This window comes from Calypte anna, chromosome 4, assembly GCF_003957555.1.
Source record: "Calypte anna isolate BGI_N300 chromosome 4, bCalAnn1_v1.p, whole genome shotgun sequence".
Taxonomy (NCBI): domain Eukaryota; kingdom Metazoa; phylum Chordata; class Aves; order Apodiformes; family Trochilidae; genus Calypte; species Calypte anna.
The window spans coordinates 12,173,371-12,194,911 of record NC_044247.1 but is presented as its reverse complement, the minus strand read 5'-3'; the positions used below and the strand labels follow the sequence as shown (position 1 = coordinate 12,194,911).

Genomic DNA, 21,541 nt, shown 5'->3' with positions numbered 1-21,541 from the left:
GACCATTCCAGCCATGCAGCTCTCTTAAGCCATCCCTGTTCTTCTGGGATGCATCTCACTGATGTACAATGTACTCCAGTCCTACTTGTGTGGGTTAGAAAGGACTGGCTCATGTTGATCTTTAAGGTACTTTATTGAACATTATTAGAACACTAGAATAGATTTTATTCTTTCCCTTAAGATCCATTCAGGGATGCAGTTCCTGCAGTTTTGGGTTTTTTTGTCATGCCTTAGGGAATACCCCAGTTAAACACAATGCTCACAATTATTTGTTTACTTTATAATTAAAGAAAGGAATAACAAAGTACAAAACAAGTAGTGTACTTCAGCTACAGTTTCCTTCTTTCCACTGCAAGTTTTTCCCAAAAATTACATAGTGGGAATTGACTGGCCTCTGGGAATGTGTAATGCATGGAGTTAGAAGCATATCACTATCAAAAGGAATAGAAAGTCCTGTCTTGGGGCATCCTGGGCTTGGTCTGTGTTAGCAGGTAAAATGGTGCAGCAAGAGCAGATGATTAGAACAAGGGATTTAGGGCAGAAACATCCACATTTACGTGGTGTGTGGTTTGTAGGGGGGTTGCTTGAAACCAGATTGAATCCTGGGGTTCTTTGGATCCCTGGGACTCCCAACCTCATGTCTGCCTGGGAGCTATATGAAGTTCAGTCATTGTCTTGGACCTATTTGTCTCCATTTAGGACAGGAGTCTGTGCATGTGCACTAGAAAACCAGTGCTGTACTGGGCTTGTGGTACTTGTTGGTACTGTATGGGGGACCTTTAAATCTTCCTTGGTATCTTGGCATACACAAACTTAGCTTGAGGCAAAAGAATGTGTTGCTTACTTTATTAAGAGTATTTACCTTTCTCCCTGGTTTTGCTCTACGTGTGATTTTGTTGTTAGAGTTTGTGAGGAGTTAAACACCTTTTGTCACCACTGCTACCTGAAGGTTAGTCGGCTCATGGGTATGGCAGCCCTTTGAGATGCTTTATGGCTTGAGCAGTGAATCTGAGCAGGTACCTACCAGGGTAGGAGCTGGGGACTTGGGGTTACCTTCATGGAATTTCTTAGAAGTTTTCAGTAAATAACTGGATTTGGTAAGCTGCTGAAGTACAACCAGATGTTCAACTGTGCATGGTCACCAATATTCCACGTGTATATGTCATAGGATCACAATAGTGTATTGCTGAACTGTACTGGTATGGTGAAATATCTTGGAATTGTAGAAAACAAAGAAAACCAGCAGCTTGACAGATTGCCTACCTATTTAATGAATTAACAACGAGTGCACTTATATACCCTCTCCTGGCAATACTAATTTTTTGTACAGCAGCAAAACTGCAGAGCATTCATAGGGGAAGAATTTTTCCAATAATTGGTTACTTGACCTTAAAAAAGAAGCAATTTTTAATAAAGAATAAAGGGAAACAGTCTCCATTTCCATTTTAAAAACGAAGAATAGATTCTAAACCTCAGAGTATTGTAGGTGTTTGACTCTTCTAGGGAATGGATACTTAATTATATTTGATGGTCTGGGCCTTAGAAACTGTAATTTCTTTACTACCATAAACAGTTCACCCAAAACTGTGATTAAAGGCTTAAGGAATGTGTAGTTAACTCATAAAAATATGTGCATAAATTTTGCTGATTCATTGCACTGTAAAGCATATCCTTATTTATTATTATAAATGAATCTCTAATGTAGCTCATGCAAAGTCTAAATGAGTGCCATTCTTTTTCATTAGGTAGCCCTTTAGAATCGATAATGTTTTCTTTAAGGGAAAGCTTTGGCTGTTACTAATTTAAATCTCATTAACTTTTGCCTTTTTTTTCCTAGGGTTCAATTGGAGCTACATTTTTCATTTTGATTTGAAGCTGCAGGCTACATGTAATTTCATTTAAAAACCCAAGGTAGGCAGGAATAATGTTGACTTAACAGTAATTTAGAGAACCAGAAATTCAGAATATTTTACCTGCAGCCTACACATTTAGAAGCAAATGGTCTTTGCAGCACAAAGTTTGGAGATGCATGGGAGTTTGAGAAATCCTTTCATAATTAATTTAAAGTCTGCATTGCCAGGTTGAAAGGCACTCTTTCCTGCACCATATTATTTTGATTTTATATGCATGTATATGCAGTGAAAATCTGTGAATATTCTTTAAGCTCAGGGCTATATCCCCTCTGTCCATGCCTGTTGGTTTCTGTCTAGCAGGGCACTGCTCTCCTTCCTCCCATCCTCCAGGTCTGGTGTCTGTGCTCTGTAGGGTGCCAAAGCTGTTTTTGAATCTATGCAAATAGAAGCAAAGAAGTTCAGGGCTCTTTAAGCCTGCTGAGTAGCCTCATCTCTTATAACAAGAGGCTACTATACAGAGAATGAGTCCAATAGCAACTGGGCTATTAGTGATGCTTTTGTTATCTCAAGTTTGTAGCTCATTAGTGAGGCTGTATTTATCTTTCTTACTGAAGACATGCTGATCTGTCCCAGGGAAGAGGGGGAAAAAAACCCCACAGTTCAAATTTTCATCATTTTGATGATATACTTTGGAATATTTAGTATTAGACAGTAGAAAAAAAAAAAAAGGTACTGTAAAGGTTTATGCAACCCTGAGCACTCTGGAAATTGAAAACCTCACGCAGCTTTTCAAAATAGTGATCTTATGTTATTCACTGCACATCAAAATTAACACAGTACAAGCAGTGGTTATTTTCAATTATGTAAAATCATGAGAGTCTTCAGGAAGATTAAAATGAGATGTGTAATGTCTTAGAATTCTTAAAATTGACAACTTGACACAGCATGGTTTCAGATGATGTGAAATCTGGCACGAGGATATTTCTATTTCTGTTTGCAAAGCTTTTTGAATTCATCATGATGAAAATATTTACAATGAAGACATAATAATGTCTTTAATATGCAGATCATTCTAATTTCATTTATTACATTGTTAACCTCACAATGAAATGTCATTTATATCACAAGTGACACATGAAAAAATATGATTGCATTTGTGATACTCTTATTTTTAACAGAAATGCAATATTGTCTTCAGCTTTGAAAATCTTCTTTATCAGCAATTCCCTTAACATAGTTTGCGTGACATCTGCATCTCTTTATTCCTAATTCAGACCCCTTGTTCTGACACACTCTCTGTGTTACCCTCCTTCTCCTTTCACACAGAGGGTTTCCTACAGGGATGTGCTCTCAGGAGTATGGGATGCAGGGGTTGTCCAGGGCACACTGACCTCTGTGGGAGCTGCACACCATCACCTGCTGGACTTTCTATCTCATGAAAACAAGAGTGATTTGTTGCCATCAAATTCTGCTTTAACCTTGAGAGCTGATTTAAAGTGTTTTTCTTTTTTTTGTTGTTTTGCTTTTGGTTTTTGTTTTGCTTTTGGTTTTTGTTGTTTTTTTTTTTTCTGTGCCCCAGAAACACGTGTTCTACTGTCAGAGACCTCTCACTTCAATTCCTTCTGTGCGGCCCAAAATCCCCACCCTGAGGTCACATGCCTCCTGTGTGCTTTTTCCCCTCTGGCTGGGAACAGGCGTTTTCCTCTCCCTTCAGATGTAGAGCTGGACAGATGACAATTCTGTCAGCTGAACTAAAAAGTCTGGCATTGTCAACTGAAAAAATAATCAAGTCAAAATAATCATAACATCGACTTGGCTGAATTAAATAGAACATTTTACGTTGGGAAATGCATCCACTTACAACACCCTTTGTTGAAATTAATCCCCCCCCCCAATCCCCAGCTTCCCCACTGAACAGTTTGCTGGATTCAACTTGGATTTAACAGGGGCATGAGGGAAGCAAGGGGGGACCAGGGGGCAGGAGAGGCCCAGCCCTGAGCCTGCAGAGAGGAGCAGGGGCAGCCCAGCAGCCCTGGGAAGGGACTGGAGTCCCCAGGGCAGTTGGAGCCCCTCAAACTCCTTGAGGTAACTGCAACCAAGCTTAGAAATGAGTCCCCTCTTTGAGAAGATGGGGTTCATTGGAAATGAGCCCCCTCTTTGTGAAGATGGGTGGAAGAAGAACATATCCAGCTTTGTGTCTCTGTCCTGTCTTCCTAATCACTGTGTGCTGGCTCTGCTTAAGAATTTTAAGTACTGAATTTCCATGTTTTAAGACGTGGTTTCCTAAGTGGAAAGCATATAAGTTTTCTTCGAGGTCATCCCTGCAGAAGGCAATCCAGGTATAGCCATGACAGCACTTTGCTGTATTAATAATTTTAAAATACTTGAACACTTGTCCTCAAACTGTTAGACCAGTCAGTTCCCCAGGCTGGGAAAGTAAATGATGGCTGGGGATTAGGTCAGGAAACTGGGAGTGAGCAAGCAGCATGATAGAAAAGGAACAGTCTCCATATTGCTTCCTGAGTGTTGAGTTGAGTGCAAATGTTGAGTGAGAGACATTAAATTTAAAAGTTACTCCAGTTATGTAATTTTTCCTGTTTTTCAGTAGGTCAGGTGGAAAATGTTATAATTTTTGGAGTACTTTTTAACACTGAGCTGTGATGATTTCATAATGATGTGCTGATGGATGGTGGAGCTGCAGGATGGGTGTCCCAGCTGGAGGAGGAGATGCCTAAAGAAAAGCCTCAGGTACCAAGTGCTTCCCAGATCCCCTACTGCATCCCAGTTCCCAACTCCCACTTTGCCTGGCCTCAATCTGGAGCTCCAACATCTCCCCATCCTCTCCCCCCCTCTCTTGAGTTCTACTCAGTGAAACAGGCAGCAGTGATTTGGGGCCATTGAGGATGACAGGAGACCCATGAATAAAACACAGACCTGTTTGTTTTGTGCTGTTACGAGCTAACAATCTATTAGTAATGAAGTATTTGCAGTTAGTTGCTTTTACTTACTAATAAATGAGAGGTTCCAGATGCCAGTTTTGTTCCTGGCTCATGAAGTTACAGGAGGAGAGTGAGGAAAAGGCTGGTTTGGGATCTCTCTGCTTTATGATGATTCTTGTTAGAAGACAACAAGTCAGAGCTCTGAGTGAGCTCCAATGTTGGCTTCTCTGGGGCTCCAGGTGGCCTGGTCTGAGTCTCCTGAGTTAGGACTTGGGAAAGCAATAAAGTCCCCAGGAACATGTCCCTGTGGGCAGCTGCAGCCCTGGTGGTGACAAAATGCCCCACCAAGGCACTGTCACCAGGGCTGGGGAGGACCAAGAGCCTGGGAGTGGGGCAGAGCTGCTTTGCTGGTGACAGGGACAGCTCAGGGCCACCACTCAGAGCTGATCTGGAGGGGTTTTAGGGTTCTGGGGGGTCTGGCAGAAGGGAGGGGACAGTAAAGGTGTGTAACTAAATAAATATATAACTAAATAAATATGTAACTAAATAAATGTCCAGTGCTGCATTGCCACTTGCTGCTCTACAAGCAGATATGTGAGTGCAACAGAGGTAGCTCCTCTAATGGTTCACTTTCCAATTATCCTTCATTTTTCTTTCTTACATGTAATTACAATAGCATGCAATGAGTATCAACTCTGTGTTTGTTTATTTGAAATAGAAACAAAAGTCTTAAGAACAGTGTTTACTGTTTAAAAATCTCATTTTGAAAGCACTTCATAATTCATCAGTTACAGATCCATTTTACTCAAATAACCCTTTAACAATTCTATTCATGACTGTCCTATAAAAGCAAATGCTGTTTTGATTTGTGAGTGTTCATTTTACTGAAACAAAATTCAGTCAGGAGAGTTTCCTATTTAAATTCTGCTGCACACATGCAGCATGAATTAAAATAAGAAGAATTGCAACCTAGGTTAGAGCATGGGTCACAACCTTTTCAAGCAGAGGACCACATGTCATGCAAGTGGAAATAGTAACTGGCTCACTGCAGCTGAAATTAACTGTGCAGATAACAGGAGGAATAGCAAAGCAATTGTAAAGTTGTATGTCCAGATATCCAAAGGTAAATGTGTAGAGACAAAACAAATGACCAAAGCTGGTTGGTTGTTGCAAATAAATTAAGATGAACTTGACTTGTTTCTTTCCATTCATGAGCATGTCCTGATCTAAAGCTGCATGTCCTCTTTTCTATGTTATTTTTTAACATTGTGCTCATCAAGTAGTTTGCAAATATCCAGTGCTCAAAACATTCATCCTACCTAATATATTTATGATGGGGAACTAGTTTTGTAAAGCATCTGGTAATTTTCTGAGGCAGTGACTGCATCTTTGTATGCTAGAAAATAAATGATTAATGGATAGAGTAGAGTGCAACCATCCATATGTGGACATTTGTGTGAAAATCAATTTCTGTCTGTGAATTGTGACCAGCAAGGGCTGTGTCAGGAGCTGGACACAATTTGGAGTCAGGGAGGTTGGAGGAGGTTTTTGGAGCTGCAGAGTGGTGACAGGGCTGGCTGTGCAGGCAAGGCAGATGTTAGTCAGGCATGAGTTGCCTGTCATAAATGGGGAATTTGGACAACCAGAAATGTCCCTGCTGAGGTGTCCAGTGGATGATTGCTTAAACCTTTCACAAATACCATGTAGCTGATCCACAGGAATAACTGAGTCCTCATGAGGTGGGATGGGATGCTCTCTCTAGGCTCTGTCATAGTCTTCATGCTCTCTTCTGTTGGTCAGTTGTCATCTACCACAAGTCAGATGTAAAAACCCTCGCAGCAGACCTGTGGCACTCAAGGATTCTCCTCTGCAGGCAGCAAGGAAAATAAATTTAGCCTGGTGTATTGAACAGGGAATCCATTTCACCAGCCTAATCCAAACTCAAGAGGACTGTGCTCTCAAAGCAGATAATCACACTCAAACTATCCACATACCTGAAAAACAGGTGAAAAATAAAATAATTGTGTGCATGTACACTGGTCCCTTTGCTCCATAGGGACCACAAAGTTAATAAGAATTTCATTCTGTTTAATATAAAATTCTTATTATTCACATCTCTTCTCTGCAATTCCCTCCTGGGAATAGCAAGCAGTGGATATAGAGTTTTCTAATTGTGTGATTACTTGTGACTGCAGATACCTGATCTGGGATCTTGTTTTCAGTTGCTTTGCCTTCAGTAACTTTATTCAAAGGGACTAATGAAAAGAGACTCATCAATTATTGAAATGACTTCAGCTTTGTTCCCAAAGTTTGCATGGTGCTAAAGACTTGAAAACAGAAGCATGTGAAAGTCTCTGTGGGGTAATGTGGTTGGCTGAAGGATATTAAAATCATCTCAGAGAGTCTCTCTAAAGGGCTTGTGTACAGTCAACACCACTAAAAATATTAATTGTGGATACCTTCAGGTGTGAAGCATATTTCCACTGTGTTGCTCATTACCTAAAATCTTTAGAACAAAATTTTTGTTTAGAAATGCAGTGGAATTATTTCCAGTCTGTTTTACTCATTACTCAAACCAATTACTGTTCTCCCTTTTCTTATGTACAGTTTCTTCTTGTTTTCTTTTTCTATCTGATTTGTTTCATTGTAGCTCTGTGCACAAGTATCAGAAATGCTGGGTTTTCTCTTAGTGCTTTTTCATTCATTGTCTTCCTTGGGAACCCAAAGAGCTAATAAAAATGGCAATATTAATTGTGAATGATGTTAGAAAAATATTTTTTTCACTTTCTGAAACTTTGAAAGTGGAAGATGTTTTATCTGCTAGACTGTGTGAAAAAAAATATTGGTGTTCAGATGGGTTTCAGAGCTGGCTGAACAACTAATATGCAGTCTTATTTACAGACTTTATTGAGTTCATACCTGTGTTTGCACTGAGTTGTTGGGTGCCTGAATTGTTTGTTTATGGAATTTAAATTTTAGTATTTAGCAGGAAAGTTTTGTTACTTGTTCAGTCCAAAAATCTAGTGTAATGTTATTTAACTGGTCTGGCCACTTCAATCTAAAGCAGCATACTTTTGTTTGAAACAATGTTCCCTTGCTAGTGGGATAAAGAAAAAAAAAAAAAGTGCTATAATTCAATAACATTATTTCATGTCTGTTGTTGAAGAAATGTGGATTCATATACAGATCCACAAACAAGAAAAGAGGCTCAGTTGTTCAGGTAACTTGTTCACTGCAGATCACCCACTTGGCTTTACCTCTGTGGGAGCAAAGGCAGAGGCTGGACAGAATCAGGAGCTTTTTACATGAACTTTCTTACAACTCTTCCAAACCTGCCTGCTCCAGGATGAGGGGGTAGTGAAGGGCAGGGACCAGGCAGTTCAGAAGGGGCTGAGAGGACAGAACACAGCCCTTAAACCTTCATAAAATATAAAATAAAATATATAAAAAATATATAAAATATATAAAATATAAAAAGGCATAAAGTCATGCTGTATAATTTCTTTATTGTTCATGTCCTGGTTCTACTGATGTTGATTTTCAAGGTGCCTCTTACATTGTTTTCTAAGATGGTGACAGCCACAGAGAATCAAGGCATTTACTCTGAATATTTAAAATCAAGCTGCTTTATAAGTTCCAATTTCTGCACTGTTTACTTCAACACAGACTCTTTAAAAACCTGCCAGATATTGAAGTGATTAGGAGATCAAGGTCACCACACACTCATTTTTAGGGTAAATATACTGCATTTTAAACAGTTACTTTAGTGCCCTCCTCTTCTCTTTCTCTGTGCTCAGCAGAGAAATGGGCTCAAAGCAAAGAACACAGCTTTGGAAGGACACTTCAATTCAGGTCCATCTGTCTCCAGGAACATCTGACTTGGAAGAGGCAGCAAAGAATATGATGAGACAAGAGATTTCCTTTCCATCACAAAATGTTTTTCAGAGCTCACTCTTTCCAGCAAAATCTAACCTGCCAGCTGTGATTTGCTCTTCTCTCCATCAGCAGGTGTTCCCAAAAGTCCCCGTGATAAGGTGCCACCTGAAAAGCTGGCTCTGACAAATGCTACAGGATGAAATGTCCCTGTCCAGTAACTTCTACTGACACTACTTTAGCATTTTTGTTCTCCAAGTATAATTTTTAGTCTTGACCTCATTAATATGCCATCACTCCTGGAAGCTGAGAATTCCTTCAGGGTCCAAGCTGTTTGGTTTGGAGTTTTTTCTGCCTGGAGACTTTTACAGATTGGTGATCTCCTAGCATGTTCTTTCTTCTGCATTTGCAATATAAGACTAAAGTGCTTCTGGCTCCATATGCATATGTAAGTCAGGACAGAGCAATCCATTGTTATTTGGACCTCTGGCAGTATGTATTTACAATTTGTTTGACCTCAATGGAATTTATGGGTATTTGGTTGAAACACTTGACATTTGAGTCGGGTTGTTTAACTGTGGCTCCTAAGAAAAGCCAGTCAAAAAGAATGTAGCACATACAAGTCTCAGTGCCCCTCTTACAGAAATTTTAAGCTTGGACCAGCATTTAGAAAAAAAAATCAGCCATTTTGTAAGGATAAGTGAAGGCATCTCTTTATTGATGAGCAAGATTTGGAGAAATATTTACATGTTGCTGAATCTAATGGTAGGGGGGTTTTGTACTCATTTTATTTTGGAATTATGGGATGTTTGCATCTTGACATGTCTTGAAAGTCCCTAACTTTTTCATCATTAAGTTTGGATGGGTCTAAATCTTCCTAGACAGCCTTTGGAAAACGGAGATCAAAGTAGAGAAATGGCAAAGTCTGTGTGTGATCCTCTTAGATGTTGTGTTTCTACAGCAAAATAGGCTTGGTGGCTGCTGAATCTAGATATTACTGTGCTAGAAATGAATTATTTAGTTAAAGTTGTTAACAGGCTAGTAGGAGAAACACTGCAAAATTCGCCCAGCCTGAATCATGATAAACTTGGTTAAGATGGTTTCCTAGGTGGTCTTTACCTATAACAGGTACATTTATTTACACAGTCCTTCAGGAGACAGCTATTTGATTTTTTTTTTCTCAAATGCAGTTTAAAAATATGAGCATAAGCAGAGCCAAAACCTAATGTTCACTTGACTCAAAGAGTGAAACCGTAACTCACAGAAGAGAAATATCACAGATACTTTACCTGAACTTCCTTCTCTTTTCCTCCCTTCTTGCTATTTGAAATTGCCTTCTCTGCTGCTGGAAAGGACCACTGAAGTACCTTCTGAAGTACCACCAGCACAGGCTTCTTCATCTACCTGTAAAATTGGATAACTTGCTCTCTGTGTCAGAGATACCAGCTCAGATGTCTGTTGGTAGAGTGGATTTTTATTAATAGTGATGAGATTGTCCTTTGGCCATCACGTTTGGCCCTTCAGCTAAGTTGAGGGAGCTCTACAAGCAAAGATTTTACCTTGCTTTGGAGGTGACATCCATGATTTTGAAGAGTGCAGAGGATGATCTATAGACTGATTTGTTTGAAATGTGTTCTCTGGCCAGCAAATATTTCCCTGAATATTGGAGGATTTAAAGAATCACAGACTGTGCGAGGGGGTGGTGATGTCTCTCAGTTTTAGGTGGCAGGAGCCAGGAAGGGCTCTGGGAGGAGGCAGGGTGGCAGGGGATCATGTGTTGGGCTCAGGTGACAGGCAGGTTTCTTGGGGCACCATGGGGCTGTGGTGCTGGCAGGGTACAGCAGAATTATCCTTGCAGAGCCAGAGTTGTGAAACCAATTAGGTGTGGTGAGCCTGATCTAACACCCTGACCCTTTGTGAGGATCACCCCCAGACAAAGCTATTAGAGGCATTACTGTGTTTGTTTGTTCAAGCAATTTGCCTGAAATTCATGGACTGTACCTGAGTTCTCCCCTTAAGAATCTGAAAAATTTGCATTCCTTTTTGGACTTTCTTAATGGAGAGCATCTTTTGTTCCTACATTTCTGCAAAGCCTGAGCATGATGGTTATCAGTCTCGCCTCTGCTGTTCTGTGCTAATATATAAATAAAAATGTAACTCCTGTATCAGAGGAATTTTGTTTTGGTTTTTTCTATGTATTTACAGGCACAAATATTGGTCGCTTTTTTGCAGCATTCTCTTAATACATTAGCTAGTGTACTCTTTTTTTAATTATTTATTTGTAGATTGTTTCCATGTTAAATGAGATTTTCAGGTAACAAGGTAAACAAACATGTTTAGCAATGCCATGATATGAATTGCTGTGGGTGACAGATTCCTAGAAAAATGATTGCAGGCAGATTCACAATGCAAAAAATTATTTATATGACAGCAAGCAGAAAGACAAATTACTCAGAGACTATGTACATGTTCTTCTATAATTGCTCATAAATTATTATGGTTCATGTTAAATGCATCTACACAACCAGATTTATTTAAAATAAGAGTAATGGGAAATTACCAGGAAATGTTGTTTAAGGAGGTGCAGCACGCACTTTGGGTGACTGCTAACAGAAAAGTACAGTCACTTATTGTCAGCCAACTGAATCTATAATTTGCTTAATCATTTTGAAACCTTCATTTTTAACTCACAGTCTCCTTAGGTTGCAATAGCCTGGATAGATAAGTGAGATGGGCCCAGTGGGACCCCACCATCATTATCTGCTGCTCTGTTTCTTTTCCCACAGGGGACCCATTGGGGCTCTCCCACACCCATGTAGGGCTTTCACAAACCTCAACGCTTTCATGTTCCAAGAAACAGGATTGAATTTATTTAGTTGGGTCAGAAGTTATGCTAATGGGGTGGAGGGACTGACAGAGAGATGGGCAAACCTCTTTTCAGTAGGAAGCTGGGCTAGAAATGGACATTTCTGTATCCTGTCAATGCTCCAAATTTTTGAAAATATTAATAATTTTCTTTATGGAAAGTGTCTAAAATGCACCCACTATAGCAGGATTTATTTTGAATGTGCTTTCAAACAGGCGCTTACTAAGGGTCAGCTGATTATTGGGCAGCAGAGAAAAGACAGATCTACATTCATTATATAAATGTCTCTTTCTAATGCCGTTATTCTTCTCTTCTTATCACTCTGATTATATTACATATTGAGAGCCAGCCCAACAAAAATGACAGTGAACTTTGTTCTGGATAATGGAATGCTAAAGCCCACCTAAGCAGCTCCAGTCATTTGTAATGACAGCTTGGAGAATACTCCAAATGAATCTCACGCTCCAGTGACTGACAGAGCAGCAAGAGGAAAAATTCCAGCTTCCACGTGAGCGTGGGGAGCCTGACCTAGATTTTAGCCTCTGCAGCTTCATAAGAGGAAACAATCTTGACTGTGTATTTAACAAGGAAAAAAGAGCAAGGCAAAAAAAGAAAAAATAGTCCCCTGTTTGATTAGTCTTTCTTCAATAATTAAGATTTAGTCAAGGCACTTGGTGAGACTTCTCCCCTCTGCAGATGTCACCAGCCCTGTAATGAATGGTTACTCCATTCCCTGGGTGCCCTCCTCTCAGTAATTCCCACCCCTTGGCACTCTGTGGGGGGTAGTGGGGGGAAGGCACCCTCCCCCTCTGCTGCCCTTGCTGTGTTGGGGTCACCCTTACTGCTGGAATTCTTCCATTTGGGTGCTGTTGATGGGTCTCTAATGTAAATCTTCTTTTCACCTCTTGAGGTGCAGGTGCTGGGCTGGGATCAGGTCACTGTCCCTGGTGTCCCCACTGGGGTGCTGGCAGTGCCTGGCAGGGCACTGCTCCACTGGGAGCAGCTGGAGATGGGGTTTAGGGTCTGTAATGGCCTGGCTGTAATTTATCATTCAAATGTGTTTCCTCTATTCCACTGTGCTTTACATACTCCAGCAGTTGTAGTTTTGAAGGTAGAATAGTAGAGAAATGCACACTAGAAAGGAAAATAAACTTCCAAATAAAAGTGGAAGGTGAGGCAGATTGAATGGCACTGGAGGATGCCGAGTGTTCCTTTGAGCTGTGCTTTGACAAGTTGTTTGGTGTGATGTGGGAGAAATTTTGTTGGGAACAGAGGCATTTTCTGCTTCCAAAGCCAGATTTCCATTTGGGTCAGTACCCAACTCTGTAACTCTTCCTATTTGTAACTTCTCTGTGAAATAAATGAAGAACTGGCACCTCTCTGCTTTACCCACAAGCTTTCAATGATGTGTGTCTCAATGTGAGTTATTCTTTGCTGTGGTCTAGCTGTGCTGAACCAACACAGGTTTGAAAGCATGAGAAGATATGACAGGATTAGTTTGATAAAATTAGTTAGATCAGCTGCATTAGTTTGGAGTTAAATTCAAGTTCTGAACACCCCTGTTCATTTCAGCTTACACTTCTGCTTAGGCTTTTGTGCCTTGCTAAAGCACAGGGGGCAGAGTGCCTTTGGGGATATGTGGATGTCCTGGGAGCAGGGATGAGCCATTTGGAGAGCTTAGCCTTGCCTGGCACATCCCTCACGGGGAGCAGGGGGTGAGCTCTGCTCTGCTCTTTAATTGTAAATTCACACCAGCCTAAAGAGAAGGACCTAAAAAAACCACAGAGCTTTGGTGAGAAAGCTCTGTATGGAGTCTGTTGATAGCCACTCGATGTAAAAGCCCTCAGAGGCACCCATATAAAATAATTTATGATGTCAGAACCAAGCTTTAATGTAAAAGTGGATTGGGTGCGTTTCTAGCACTGGGAGAGCTGGGTCCTTTTCCTTGCTGTGCTGCTGGTTGCCTGTGTCTGTGTAAGACTGTCACAGAGAGGGGGGAACGTGGTGTTTCCGGGGGTCCTGACAGGAGAATGGTTGAACATGAGGCTAGGGCCCTGGTGAAGGATGGTGTAAACCTGGAGGGGAGGCACTGAATACAAATACTTCATTACATGATTTTCAAGGAGTGATTATCCAACTTGCCCTGTTCTGTGTGCCACAAAGCTGTGGGAGGGAGACGACAGAGGAAGAAGTGATGTTGCAGCAGTGAAGAAAAGGGAAGCCAGTAAATTGCTGCTGGCCTTTCATTTTATATCATTAATGGTAGCTGTTAGTAGCAAGAGGCAAAAAGTTTGGATTTAAATCAGCAGATTGTTCTCAGAAAAATGAGAATGAAGATGAGATTGAAGTTAACCGAAATTGTGTGTATGTTTTGGTTTTAAGGGTTTTTTTTGTTGTTGTTGTTGTTGAAGTCAGTTGGTAGAACCATCTGCTGGGTTTGCATCTTCCCTGGGGGGTGGGTGGTGGAACAGGAAGCCGGATCTGCACCACCTGGTGTGAAGGTGTTGTACCACCTCCCTTCACCTTTCAATATCCTTTTGATAGTAGATACATTAAAAGTACAGGGTTTCCCTTCCCTCTTGAGCCTGTGCTAGTTTTTTTTTAACAAGTTTATTTTAGGACAAGATGTTACATGGGAGTTGATGTAGTAGAGATGTATGAAAGCGGCCAGTGCCAACAGGTTTTAAACGTGATTGAGCTACATGGTTCATGTGGTTGCAGTGCAACTAAAGCTGATTTACTGTAGTGAGGAAATTAACACCTTCCATGTATCACAGTTAGTTTTGAAGAATTCAAGAGAACCCTGAAAGAATTGTAGACATAGTTTAAAAGCAGTAGAAAACACTGAAAAAAAGGACTAGATCTGATACTCCACCTTGTACAGAAATTTTGGCTCACTACGTTTTTTATAGGGAGTAAATAAAAAAAAATCATTTAATGAGTGAATTCTATTGATGATATATATGAAGAGTGTATGAAATATCTAACAGAGTTTGAGAATTAATACTGTAAATGCAGAAGAGGCAACTTGAACCTTACTTGGTTAAATCTGAGGTAGCTACTTCAAGGATAATGATGTTCCACATTAATGTAACTAAATATGATCAATAAATTCTAAAACCTACAGATTTCATCAAGTCTATTATTTTGGGTTGTATATTTACCTATTGATGAACTGCCTTGGCAGTCCTTTTCTTTCGTTCTGTTATTGGTTGATTTTCAGGCTTACAGTTTTTCCAGCATGAAAAAAGATTGAATTAAAAGGTCTCTGATATGAGAGGGGACTTGCATGTTGATACAAATGCATGTTCTAGGGTTGTTGTATTATATTGTGACTAAGACAGTTTGAAATAATGGAAGAAAAAAATTGTAGGGAGAAGTAATCTTTTTAAAAATTGGCTGACATGCTAATTTTTGAAGTGAAGTATCAAGAAAACTTTCAAAGTTTTTGCTGAACAGAACATCAAAAAATCCCTTTTCATATTTGTACAATTTCTGTATTAATCTTGATTGCAGAGGTAGCATGTTGTAATTGCACCCTGTTGTATATAATACACATCTCTACAGTTTGAGTGGGCTGTAGGAAAAAAAAAACCTACATGGAACTGCTTTGAAAAGAAAAGAATAACTGTCACACCTGTTATTTATTTTTTTAATATAACATAGCAGAGAAGGATCAAAAAAGTTTTAAGGAATAAGATTGGGATCAGATGCCAATCTGCATTTTCCTCCAACAAGGAATTAAAGAATTCAGAAATTGTTTAAAGGTGGAAGTAGTTAAGGTGAAAACACCTGATTTATTTATTATAGAATGAGTGTTTGGGAATGAAACATAATATTCTAAAGAAATGTAATTGAGCAGGCCCATCGCTTGCTCATTCACATTTGCATGTGGCTAAAAAAAGTGTATAAAACCCTTTAATTGCCAATAGCTGCCTCAGATTTTTCATGTTGCTATAAAACAAGATTATTTTCTTTTGATTAATTGCATTGCATTTCACAAGCTGCCTTTCACTATCTTGAAAAAATATACCTGTATCTAATATTTCTTTATTATTGTTTTGCTTTCAGTTGATGGTTGCATTGACTGGTCAGTGGATCTCAAGACATACATGGCTTTGGCAGGTGAACCAGTCCGAGTGAAATGTGCCCTTTTCTACAGCTATATCAGAACTAATTATAGCATGGCCCAAAGCACAGGTCTTAGGCTTATGTGGTACAAGAACAAAGGAGATTTAGAAGAACCCATTATATTTTCTGAAGTTAGGATGAGCAAGGATGAAGATTCAATATGGTTTCACTCGGTTGAGTTGCAAGACAGTGGTTTCTACACCTGTGTTCTAAGGTGGGTATTGTGTTAAAGTCTAACTAAGAATGTATAGATTGTCTTGGTTTAAAAATATGTCTAAAATTATCTCTCAGGATCAAGATATTATTCCAGTTAATAGATACTCATTATTTTTATTCTTATAATTATACATCACATGATGATTTGTCTCAAAATTAGTTTCCCTAGTAATTAAATAGCTATAAATAAACGTGTTTTTACTTTTGTTTTTTTAAGTCCAACATTTCCATGCTAGTTCTCAAATTGCCATAAACCTTCAGAACTGGATACTTCTTAAATTGTGAAGTACTTCAGTTAAGTAATGCTTTTTTTTAAGAAAAACTTTGAGTTATTCAAGAGTTAGACATATTTTGAATTATTCTGATGGGGTTAGGCCATGGGGAGTTACAGTTCTGGTTTTGAAGAAATGTTTATTTTACTATACAGTTATGACTTGTCATAAATTGAAACAGACCTTGTTTGTTAAGGCATTGAAATGCATGTCTCAGAAGTGTTTTGGCACTGTTTGATGAGCCTTAAATTAAGTATGAGGTAGAACTCGTGATTTCCATCATGTGGATGTTGATCTCAGCTCTATGCCTAAAATGAGAAGATAAAAAAGGAGGAGACTTTAAGAATGAATGAATAAATATCCCTTAAATGATACTGTTTTTAATTAAAAGTTTATATATGCTTTATATGATAAGTTTTAAACGACTTAGTTTCAGAGAATAGAGCTTTCCTCATCGTTGTCTGCTGTTCCATACAGAAATTATACACAAATATGACAAATTCAGTATCAAATAGTTGCAGAAAAATGACAGCACAGTTTGGATCCCAGAATTTGCTCTCTCACCATCTCTCCTAAGTCGTGCTGCCTTGTCTCAGCTGTCTCTACCCATTTTGATCCTGAAGAACGATACTAAAGTCAAAGCCTGTGCTGTGGTGTGTGATGGTCTGTACTGGGGACCAACCTCCAGTTTCAATATCAGATGTGTCTGCCCAGCTCTGTTAAATCTGTGTTGCAGGCTTTGGAGTTAACGATTCTTTTATTTGCTACTCTGGCACAGGTTGGTAAAACGTGAACTCCATGATTTTGAAATATAATGGGAAGACAGTAAATTACATGTTCCAAGGGAGCTGTACTATTTTTCATATGAAGTAACTGTTGTGATAATCAAATTACCAGTTTAATACTCTGGAAATTCTAGCATGAATCTGATTTGAACAATAAAGGATTGATCTTGGATCAAATTCTGAGACATACTTTTTCTGTGAAATTTCAAACCTCTTTGCTTATTTATATAACCAAGTAGTTTGGCTAATGAATGGGCAAGTTCTTAAATGATTCATGCTGTCTTGTAGTTTTTAGATAAAAATTGTAAGGCATGACTTGTAAGGCATTACACAGCAGTAAGATCTTTCTTGTTGTGCAGTTTTTCTGCTTTGACCAGAACTTTCTTATATAATACAGATGGGTTTTGCCTTTTTCAGTTTTATATTGGAGTGCATAAAGTTATATGTAGGGGTTACACATAAAAGACTCTTTCTTCCTTTAATGAACTATTTTTTTTCTTAAAAAAATTTGGCAATGTATCCTTGCTGTTATTGTTTATGGAATCATGGGTGGCTTAAAATAGCTGAGAAAATAGTTATAGTAGTTTATTGCAGTTTCATTAAAATTGGGCTAGATGTATTGTTCTGAGATATGTTCACACTTTTGTGGTAGATTGTCCACACCATTAACTGTGTAATTTCATCTTTATTAATCCTTTTTTTGGAGGGGGATAAGCAGATGTTTGTGTTTTAGTAATTAACCAGGATCACCTGCATTGTGAGAATTAAGAGGTCACAAATGAGAGCAATAATTCTAGAATATTATTTTGTTTTCTAGAAGCATTAACAATTTCTGTTAGAAATGGCTTCTTTTGGAGACTAAATGGAGACTGGGAGAGAGAACTCAAAGCAGTGGAAATGAAAAGGTGACTCAATGAGTGTGGATCCCTGGGTTTTGGGTTGCAGACAGAACTGAGATTTTTGGTTTGGTAGCTGAACAAAAATTGGGGAGGGAAATGCCTTTGATTCACAATTAGTGTAGAACTTTTCAAGTTTTTCTCAGCAAAGCAGTTCTCATTTAAGTTCTCTAAGAGAAAATCAGAAGCAATGCAAATGTAAATGAATGTCTTTCAAGCTGCTCACCAAGGACATGGGGAGCCCTGTGATTCCTTGTGCTGCCTGAAGTTGAAAGCCCCCATGGGGTTTTCCCAATGGCCAGGGTGGGCCACTGCATTCAACCATTTCAAGCCTCTTGCCCCAGAACCATTCTGTCTGAAATTCCCTCTTATCTATGCAAAAGGTGCAATGTTTTTTGATGTATTGCTAAGACAAAGTGGGAAGAAGAGGTCCCTATCCTAGAAGAAGGGATGGGCACGGTCCTAAGTTGGAAAGATGGCTGTCAGAAGGGAGTCAAACACCAGAGGTTTTAGCAAGTTGTACATAAAGGATGTCACAGACAATAGTGGGAGTTATGCTCATTTGTTCTTCCCCAACTTGTTAGTTTTTTCCCAGTCAAAACAAGATGACAAAGAAGAAAAATGCACAGGAAAAGTCATTTGCACATCTCACTGAACTTCCTACTTGTTGAAAATGTTCTTAACAATTCTAAAAAAACATAACCCTGTTTCCCAAGCATCTACATTTTCTGGTCATCTGTGGGTATTTGTATTGTATAAAATTATATTGTATTGTATAAGATATGAGTATCTTAGAGGCACCTGGAAGGAATTTTTCAGCTGTTTCTTGAAAAGGGTGGACATGAACAGGTGAAGGGTAGGCTGATATGACAGTGATTTGGAGATGGGTGAAAAGTAAATGTCAGTGAATTAGTTCTTATACAGAATTTTTATTTCAATAATTATAATGTCTGTTTTGTAAATAGACCCAGAATACTGAATGAAAATGAGGAATATTAGTGCAGCCTTAATGGAAGAGATCACTTCTCCAGCCTCAGGAGGTCTGATACCATCATTTAAATATTGCTTCTCTTTTATTAAGCAGATAGACATTGTTCCATAGGCAGGTGTGGGTGTCCTTTATAATAGAAGAAAGATGACAGACACTCAGATGCAAACCAAAATGTGATATTTTTCTCCAGTGTTAAGCATGGCTGTAATATATTAAGGGGCCCTGATTCTAAAGAGTGCAGAGTTGAGCTGTGTTAGAATGATTCCATGCCTTGTTCTCAGGTGCCTTTCCTGTGCCAAATCCTATTATAACTGCAACATTCAGTGACAGCCAAGAGGGATCCTGGCTAATGGATAGATATGTTTCATTGCAGTTCCCAGATAAATGTTGGGACATTTGTATGGTGACTTTACTGCCCAGTATGGGAAGGCTGCTTTCTGCGGGTTTCTTTGCTGCACAGGTCCTGGATTTATCAGCAGTCTTCCAGCACCTGCCAGTGCTGCTTTCAGATAAAGCTATCAGTGTTTCTGTTACAGAGGGCTGGTGTTCTGGGATTTTCACATCAGCACACTGGATCAAAGCATCTTCACTGAAGGATTCAGGGGTGAGAACACCAGAACCAAACACGGAAACTGAAACAGATCTAAATGCACAGGGTGATGGCCCTAAGTTCTGAGGTTGTAAGGCAGTCATTTGCAGATCATGTGCTGCTTTTGCTCTCTGAACAAGTAACATCTGGGTTTTCTGTTAAAAGCCTCTATTTTTTAAGGAGAGAACAAGATCTGAGCCTGTGTATATATTTGTAACCTAATGAGAGAAGATGAGCTAGTGAAGAAATCTCAGCTAAGTATAGCTGCACCCTTGCCCTCAGGAAGCAGCTACTTCTAGAGCCCTTTCTGCTGACTGTGGCCACCTCCAAAATAAACTGAATGAGCAAGATTAGTAAGAGTAAAACATTAGTGCATAATTGCTGTTAATTAACTTGGTAAAATAAAATAACTCAGTTTCTCTAATGTGAATCAGGAGGGTAGAAAGTCTGAGCCTTGGGAGGGCACAGGGAAAGCAGGAAGTGGAGATTTCTGGTCTCCAGACTCTTTGATGGAGCTAAGCCTCAATTTTTGTGCAGGATGTAGAATAACAGGAAATGAGGAGCTTGAATGCCTATGAGGCAATACATCTACAGAGCTCTAATACCAGCATTTGATTCCAGAGAACTGCCAACAAATCAGGTTAGGAAATCTGTGTATTCTTTTTCCTTTACTTTGTCCCTGTCTGCATGGTTCTTTATGGAGAGCAGCACTGCTATGGACATGCACAGAAGAATGAAGCCTTTGCTGAGCTATTGGTGAGATATTGAGATATTACTTTCTGAGGAGTAATAAAATAGACTGATAGTAGATTTTAAGCCTTCTGGCTTCTCAGTGTTTGTGGAGTGCATGACCAGGAAATCAAAATCAGATTTAGACAACCTGGAGGGGCTGTCAGTAAAACTTGGTTTGCAGCATCACCTTTGTGCTCTCACCTCAGTGGGTATCAGGCAGAGCTGAGGAACTTGTTTCAAATGCCTACAGCTTGGAGTGCAGTGTGTCTCATCATCCCAGAAAAAGTTGCACCACTTTTCTGAGTGTGGAAAATATGGTTTCCAGGCAAATTGAAAGAACTGGTATTTTTCAGGTCTTAATAGAGACAAAACAGGAAATTTGGGTTAAGACATGATGTAAAAATATATGGTGGCTTTCTCTACAGCCATTTCTCCTGGTTCCTACTATATGTGTGTTAATACAGTCATTCATTTTATTGGTGGCAATATCTTCTTATTGCAGAATATTTAATTTTCAGGTGCTTTGGCTTTATTCAGTCCTCAGATGTGCATGAAAAAGGTGATTTTGTATTTCAAACCCCTTTGAACTCACTGTTGTTATTCCAGTTTAGTTTTGTAATGCCTCCTTCCATGTGCCTCACTGGCAAGTGGGGTTTTTTTTCCCTGCAGACATATTCTGAAAGTATCCAAAGACAATACTAATACTTTCTAGTGGACCACTGTCTTTAACCATGAGATGTCCAAGAGGACTGCATAGCTAATGGTGACACATTTCATAATTACCTCTCAGACATGCACACCAGTATGTGAGCAGATTTCATGGCGTTTCTGTAAGAGCCAGCTAGACAGCAGCACTTAAAGCAGGTGCATGGATTCAGCTGGCATTAGTCTTCCCAGGCTCTGTATGACACTAACATGTCCCACACTAAAAGTCTGTATAAACAATCCCAGTGATATATGGTATTCAATACTAGAATACAGTGGTAGAGAGGATCCAATATAAAGTCAGTATGATTAATGATGAAATAAAATTCAACTTACTGAGATATAATGTTTTGGCATTATCAAAATGCAGGCGAAAGTAGAAACAGAATGCTTCTACTTTTCTATCTAAAATTGTGTAAAAACTGATGATGTTCTTGCAAATCATTTTGATGACATTGTCTTTGTTGAGAGAAATCAGTCCTATCTGTTCTTTTGACACTTACACTTGCAGAAAAACAATGATTTATTTCTTTTCCCTGTGCATTTCCACTTGCTCACTGTCCTTCTCTAAAGCTTTAAAAGAGAAAATATCCATCCTCTGTCTTTCTGAAAGCCAATGTTTACTGTTGATGAGAAGCTGCAGGAACAGTCAGGGCTTTAAGAAGAAATTCTTGTGTTGCTCTGTGGTTGGAG

General features: G+C 39.3%; 1 protein-coding gene across 1 annotated transcript in view; it reads left to right on the top strand.

The window, feature by feature from the left end:
- The window catches only part of IL1RAPL2 (interleukin 1 receptor accessory protein like 2), a 361,256-nt gene that overhangs the window by 161,895 nt on the left and 177,820 nt on the right, over window positions 1–21,541 (top strand). The window contains exon 2 of the mRNA XM_008493643.2: window positions 15,603–15,876. Within this exon, the coding sequence (XP_008491865.1) occupies window positions 15,603–15,876 (274 nt within the window). The remainder of the gene's footprint in view (window positions 1–15,602; window positions 15,877–21,541) is intronic.